General features: G+C 39.3%; 1 protein-coding gene across 2 annotated transcripts in view; it reads right to left on the reverse strand.

The window, feature by feature from the left end:
• Nucleotides 1-6,760: 6,760 nt before the first annotated feature.
• Nucleotides 6,761-7,770, reverse strand: part of Vps29 (VPS29, retromer complex component) — a 13,958-nt gene continuing 12,948 nt past the window's right edge. Inside the window, exons 3-4 of one of the 2 annotated variants that reach the window (XM_004635911.2) lie at nt 7,218-7,453; nt 6,761-6,946 (exon numbers count right to left, since the gene is read on the reverse strand). In XM_004635911.2, coding sequence (XP_004635968.1) covers nt 6,829-6,946; nt 7,218-7,453 — 354 coding nt within the window. In that variant the 3' untranslated portion in view covers nt 6,761-6,828. The remainder of the gene's footprint in view (nt 6,947-7,217; nt 7,454-7,770) is intronic. The other variant, XM_004635910.3, reaches the window with a different exon arrangement.

Raw genomic sequence — 7,770 nt, forward strand, 5'->3', positions numbered from 1 at the left:
AAAAAAAAAAAAAAAGTATTTTTGAAATTTTTACTAAACTACTTAGCTAGGGATTAATGGTGGGCATGATGGTGCATGCCTGTAACCCCAGAGAAAGAGAACGCAAGATTCCCCTATTGGGAGGTACACAGGAACTAAAACAATGGTAAAACAATAAAGTCCTCCGTCCTTGGGTTCTCAAAGCTCATAGACATCTGAGTTACTTGAGTAGATTAGCAAAAAAAAAAAAAAAAATCTTCTGTATGCTGTGTTGTTTTGGTGGAGGAGTTTGGGGGATTGAGTGTTCACATGCTAGAGAAGTGCTTTTTCACGGAGCCACAGTCCCAGCCCTTTCCATCTACTTGAGACAGGGTCTTGGGTTGCTTAGGCTGGGCTCAAACATGGATTCTTTTGCCTTAACCTCCAGAGTATCTGGAATTACATGTGTGTCTCCAGGCATAGCTCACTTGCTGTCTTTAAATGGCTATTTCTGTAACTTGGCAAAGTTATGTAGTTGAATTTGCTTAAGTAAAAAATACAGAGGGTACTGCTCTTAAACATGCATCGTTTTTGGAAGATTGCCACCTGTTCCCCCATACAGACTACAAATCCTCTTGTCTTTTAGCATCCGGATCTCACCATGGGCCAGAAGCGTTACCTGTGCAGCATTGCTAAGATCTACAGCGCAAACTATCTGAGGACACTGATGAAGGGGCAGTACATGAATGTGCTTCAGCGCAGCTCAGTAAAGCCAGGCAGGTGACCTTCAGTTAGTTCCTCCCTAGCTTTCACCTGCAGTGAGTCTTCTAACAGAGGTGATTTGTATGGCAGGGGTCATCATTCATCACAGGAGTCGCCTCAGCTCTCGTTACTCACAGAAACAGCATTACCCCTGCACTACATGGCGACACCAGCGGGAAAGAGAGGACTCTTCTAGCAGCACAGATGCATCTTCACCTGAAATGATCATCCAGCACTCTCTTTGGCGGCCAGTGAAAAACAAAGAAGGGTTTGTTTTTTATGTTTTGGGTTTTTTTGTTTTTTTTTTTTTGTTTTTTTTTTAATGTGGAACAGGGGACTGAACTCAGGCCCTTGCGCTTGCCAGGGAAGCACTTATTCCACTGAGCCATCTTCCCAGCCCATTTTTAATGTTTTTTTTATTTGTTGTGGCTCCCCCTCCCCCCATCACTGAGGATTGAATTCAGGGCCTTCTCGCTACACTAAATTCCTTGTCCTTTTTTTAAATTTTGAGACAAGGTCTTACTATGTCACTTAGTTGCCCAGGCAACTCTAAACTTGGGATCCTCCTGCTTCAGCCTCCTAGAATGCTGGGATTACAGGCATGTACTACCATGCCTCATTTTTAGGTTTTTGAGCTACAGTCTCACTATGCAGCCTAGGCTGGCCTTGAACTCACAGTCCTACCAACTTGAGTCCTGGGATCAAAGGCATGTGCCACCTTGTCCAGCCTGTTTCTTATAAAGTAAGAGCGAGGCAATTATTCAGTTGTATCTGCAGCTTAGCTAAGTGATACGAGAATTTGTGTTCCCGAATACTAAACTCAGAATAGAACGGACAAAAGAGCACAAAAAGATTTTTTTTTTTTTTTGGTGCCAGACATAGAAATCAGGACCTTGTGTTTGCTAGGCAGATGCTGTGCTGCTGAGCTACCTCCCCAACACACACAAGTATCTAATGTTCTCTTCACTGAATTGAATGGGATATGCCACTTCTTTTATAGTGTATTTTGTGGAATTGTAGAAGTTTTTTTTAATGCCTTTAGTACAGGGTCTACAGGGTCTCACTGCATAGATCGGATTCGTAGTGATCCTTGGTTTTAGCCTCCTAAACACTGGGATTACAGGTGTATGCCCAGTCTCATTTGCCATCTCACATGCCCCAGGGGTGGGGCCAGCATGGCACCCTGGGGATCAAACCCTGGGCCCTGCACCTGCCTAAGCAGGTGCTTTAGTCCCTTGAGCTATCTGGCCGGCCCAAACTTCTTGATTAACTAGAAATATAGACTGGCCTCTTTAATATGATCCCATTTAAACTCAAAATAATGCAAATATTTCTAAAAGGAGAAATACATAGTTGCTTCTGCACAAAAATTACTGTAAGCAAAAAAGGCAGGGCATAAAAACAGCCTGAGTATTCAAATTGTACTAGAGTAGTAGTTTTGTATTTTCAGTTAATAATTGGAGAATGAAATGGTCTTTGGGAACATCAGAAGCTAATGAAAAGAATTTGTGTGGTCCTCTACATGCATTAGACAACTGTTTACTTTGTTAGCTACAACTAAGATACCTCCTTGTTACAGGTTAAAAATTGGATATGCATCTAAAATAAGATGTAAGTCACTGAAGATTTTCAGAAGACCAAGCAAACTGTTCATGCAACCAGGTAAATATGAAATTTAAAGATACACATATGCTTTTTTTTAAATTTTAGGGAAGGGTCTACAGGGTGTCTCACTGTTAGATCTGATTTGTGATCCGCCTGTTTATAGCCTCCCAAGAGCTGGGATTACAGGCGTGTACCCAGTCTCAATTGCTGTCTCAGTGTGTCCCAGGGGTGGGGCTGGCACAGCAGGCCTGGGGATTAAGCCCTGGCCCTGCACCTGCTTGCAGGTGCTTTAATCCCCTGAGCTATTTGGTTGGCCCTTATACATGCATTTTTGAAGACACTATGTTTAAGAATTAAGCCAGACAGTTTGATTTTGAAAACATTAGAAGTTTTAGAATATGAACTGCTTTGATTCAGATAAGGATACTAAATATGAAACAGTTTATTTTTTATTTTTTAATTTTTTTGGCAGAACCGGGGATTGAACTCAGGCTCTCTTGTGCTTGCCAGGCAAGCGCTTATTCTACTGAGCTATCTCCCTGGCCTTTTATTTTTTTATTTTTTCCTATATTTTAGGGAAGGGTCTACAGGATGTTCAGGGTCTCACTACTAGATCAGACTCATATTGATTCTCCTGTTACAGCCTCCCAAGTGCTGGGATTACAGGCGTGTGTCACCAATCCCAGTCTCAATCGCCCTCTCAGCATGCCCCCAGGGCAGGGCCAGCATGGCAGGCCCGGGTGTTAAACCCCTCGCCCCTGCGCCTGCTTACTGATACTTTAATCTGCTGAGCTATTTGGCTGGCCCTTCTTTTTCTTTTTCTTTTTCTTTTTTGGTGGAACCAGGGATTGAACTCGGGCCCTTAGGTGCTTACTCTACTGAGCTGTCTCCCCGGCCCCTATGTTTTCATTTATAAGAACACACTGCTTGTGCTGGGTAGGCTTGACGGCACATGCATGCCTGTGATCCTAGCACCCAGGAGGCTAAGGCAAGAAAATTGCCAAGACCTCAAGGCCTGAACTACAGAGTGAGAGAGTCTAAAAAAAAGAAAACCCAACCAACCAACCAAACAAAAAAAACATACTCCTGGGGCTGGTGAGATGGCTCAGTGGTCTAAAGCACCTAGTTGGAACAAGCTAGGCAAAGTGTAGGGACCGTGGTTCGATCCCCCAGCACCATATGCCAGCCAGCAGCGCCCCCTGGTGGACTGAGCTGGCCACACACACACACACACACACACACACACACACACACACTAAATTAAAAAAAAAAAAAAAACACTCCTTAGTGAAGTGACAGTCAAGCCATTTTTCTCCTTTTGGTGAAGCTAATCCAGGGCTTCACACATGCTAAGTATGTGCTCTACTGCTGAGTTAGATCTGCAGCCTTTGAAGGTCTGTCTGTCTTTCTTTTTTTTTGTATAACTGGGGATTGAACTCAGGCCCTTGTGCTTGCCAGGCAGGCACCTTTCCTACTGAGCCATCCTCCTGGCCCTTGATGGTATTTCTAATTCTAAGTAAATTTGTAATATCAAAGCTGGAGACTTCACAGAGAATAAATCCTTCCAAACTCAGATCCACAAACGTAACCTTTTCAAGTCATCACTCTTTTTTATGAGGTAGTACCATGTTTGGATGGACAACATATTTTGTACAGCATCCAGTACGACAAATATCATTTATACTACATTGTTTGATATTCAACAAACCAGAAGAAGCAAGCTAAGCAAGTGATTATCAACATTTTACAGATGGAGCTCAAGTTAATTCACTTTGGAAAGATCTGTAGAAAGGACCCTTATGTCACAATTATAAAATAGTGTAAAATGAAAAGGGCAAAATAGGAAGACAGACTGAAGAATCAGGAGTATTTCTCAGAATTAGAAAATGATTCTATGGAAGTTAAGTAATTTCCTAGTTCCTATTCTAGTGGCAGAGAGGAGGGGAAGTTGGCATTCTGTCAGTCAGTGAGCTTTGAGGCCAGTATCATACTTGCCTAACTAAGAAAGAGGAGAAAGTAAGTGGTTTGAGCTGGGCATGGTGGCATGCGCCTTTAATCCCAGCATTTGGGAGGCTGAGGCAGGAGGATCGTTGAGAGTTTGAAGCCAGCCTGAACTATATATGGCAAGACCCTGTCTCCAAAAAAAACCAAAAACAAAATAAAAAAACAGAAAAACAAACAAAAAAGCCAGAAAATAAGTGTTCCCAAAAAACAGGTACAGAAAACCCTGACAGGGAAAAGATCACTATGGCCACCAAGAGAAGGAACTAAAGGACAATGGAGAGACACTGAAGGGTATGAGTGATCATTTTAACATCTTCCTAATCAAAAGATGCTGAAAATCTAAAGGAGTATGATATTCTGAGAATTTCCTATACAGATCCTTGATTAGAATATAGTCCTGTGAATCTTTTTAAAGAGTAAGAGAAGGAGCCGGGGAGAAGGCTCAGTGGAATAAGTGCTTCCCTGGCAAGCACAAGGGTCTGAGTTCAATCCCCGGTTCTGCCCAAAAAAATAAAATAAAATAAAAACAAAAAAATAAAGACTAAGAGATTTGGGGCAAAGAGAGGTGAGTAAAAGTTGAAAATTACAAGCAGTCTGTCGTTGCTAAAGGCACAGCTAGATCATTTTGTAAGTTGTATTTTGAACTTTATTTTCAAAACTGACAAACTATTTTTCCTTCAGTTTCTTCAAATGATTCTGGATCATACATGAGTGAAGAAAAAAAGGAAGACGATCTGTTAAATAAATGTATGCAATCAATGTCCATTGAAGAACAGGGAGAACATTTAATGTTAACCTGATAATCTTGTTACTGAATTCAAACAGCAGCTGATGTCCAGATAACATGCCAAAGGCGTCGTAATTATGCCCTCTGTGTGTAGGATAGTGTTATTCACCATTAAGTCATTCGTTTTGGTTTAGAAACTTTCATAACATTGTAATTGGTCTGATATAGTTCTGTGTACCAGTACCACTTGTGTAATAGAATTTATGTGTAATATATGCTTGTATTTCTGTGTAGGTGAGTTAGAATTTTTTTGTCAGTTAAAATTGAATTCTTTTTTTTTTTGACAAAGCATTGTATAATTCTTTCTATTTACAATAAATCCTAATATGGCAACATTAGAACATTCTACAAGTATTTTTTCTTTTTCTTTTTCTTTTTTGGCTGAACCGGGGATTGAACTCAGGCCCTTGTGCTTGGCTTATTCCACTGAGCCATCTCCCTGGCTCTCTACAAGTATTTTCTTGACTGGGCTGAAATTTATAGAACAGCATCTAATAGAGATAACACTATAATTTGCACAGAAGATGCTCGATAAATATTTGCTGCTTGAATGTAATTTAGAACGTAAGTCAAAAGCAGTGGCACATGACTATAATCTCAGAATTCTTAAGAGGCTTACACAGGAGGATGGCAAATTTCAGCCCAGCCTGGGCAATTCTGCAAGAATCTGTCTCAAAAATAAAAACAATTTAAAAGCTAAAATAATTTAAAATTTTTATATTTATTCATTTCTTTATTGGGCACAGGGTCTCACTACATAGTTCAGACTCACAATGATCTTCCTGTCTCAGCCTCCCCAGCGCTGGGATTACAGACATGCACTACCACACTCAGTTTTGGTGGTTGGCTCAGCATGTGGTACCAGGGGAGTGAACCCAGGTCCTTAAGCTTGCCAAGGCAGGTGCTTAGACTGCTGAGCTATCTCTGTGGCCCTCCAACTCTTTTTATATTTTATTTAGAAACAGGATCTCCCTAGGCTGACCTCAAACTTGTGCTCCTCTTATCTGAATTGACCAAGCAGCCCAGATTGTAAGTGTGAGCCACCATACTTGGCAACAAGAGGATTCTTTACATTATATATTTACTCTAGCGCTTTCTAGCCAAATGTTTGTGTTTTTTAAATTTTTGTTAAGCCTTGCAAAATAGTAGTAGCAATAGTATGAAGAACCACTGCTAATTTAACATGCCAATATGATGTATTATTTAGAAAATAAAATGTGAGGTTAACATGACACAGAAAGGAGAGTCCTGAAAGGTCATCTCTTTGACTTCACTTTAATACTTATATCCACACAGTTTCATTTGGTCTCTATAAGTTTTTATGTTTTTAAAAATTAAACACAGGTTATCAAGAAATTATAAATGAAAGGTACACATTTAGTACTGAAGAGAAAAATATATACAGAATGTCTAGATTCTTTCTCTTCATGCACTATTTTGTAAAAACACCCAAATACCAACTTAGAAGTTACTTAGGAGGATAAATTTTTCTTAACGTGACCATTTACTGTGTGGTAATTTTTTCATAAGCCATATACTGTAATGTAAACTAAATATATTCTTATAGTTTACAAGAAGCATAGAGCAATTATATACTAACAGAGAAGATGTATTTTACTGCAAAATATAAAAGTGATACAGTTGTGTAGCTCTTAAAGATTAATTGAACAAGGGAATGAAAAACAAACAAAATCATCAAGACAGGCCTGGCTTTAAGATTTTTTGTATTCAATTCGTTCTACTTTCACATCATCTCCAATTAGCTGATAGACGTAAGTGACCACTGTAGAAGCTTGGATATCCATCAACACAAATGACAGAATAATATTTCTGGAAGGAAAAAAAAGTCAGTTTATACTAAAAGCCATAAGCACTATAAATTTCTACTGAAGATAACAATTTGGACTCAAGAAAAAATCTGATTGTTACATATAAAAAATATATATCAAAAGATTACCATAAAGGATAGAATTATTTAAAAAGTTAAATTTCTCTTTTATGAAATGTGACCCAGCCAAAAAAAAAAAACCTTTCTGAAATGTGACCCATGCAGTTACTAACCTTACCAAGCCCCTAAATCCCTACAGTACACATCACTTACGTTTCCAAGGCATTATATGCCCCTGTGGCAGAACCTGGGTTAATGTAGAATTTATTTTCATGCTCAAATGCTTCAAATTTGTGTGTGTGTCCTGAGATAAGAATGTCCACATCAAACTGCCTCTGCAGTAGGGCTAAGCTGGCCATATCTCCCCATGGAATAACTTGATGTCCGTGGATAAGACCAATTTTGAACTGACCAACTGTCACGACTTTTTGTTCTGGGTAATTCAGATTCTAAGATAAGAAACAGACAAAAGAAAGATAAGTATTTTAGAGATGCTGATATTACAAAATATTAATCCTTAAATATTTTATGAATCTTGATACAGCACCCCACAACAAATATATTTACACATTTTTATTAGTATAAAAATTATGCTTAAAATACAATTATTCAAATACAAACTGGAATATACCAGGCAATCCCTTTTTGTGTTTATTTCTATAAAATATGGGTTCTTGGGGCTGGAGAGATGGCTCAGTGGTCTAAAGCACCTACTTAGAACAAGCTTGGCAAGGCATCGGGGACTGCGGTTCAATCCCCCAGCACC

This window comes from Octodon degus, unplaced genomic scaffold, assembly GCF_000260255.1.
Source record: "Octodon degus isolate 3935 unplaced genomic scaffold, OctDeg1.0 scaffold00076, whole genome shotgun sequence".
NCBI classification, from domain to species: Eukaryota; Metazoa; Chordata; class Mammalia; order Rodentia; family Octodontidae; genus Octodon; species Octodon degus.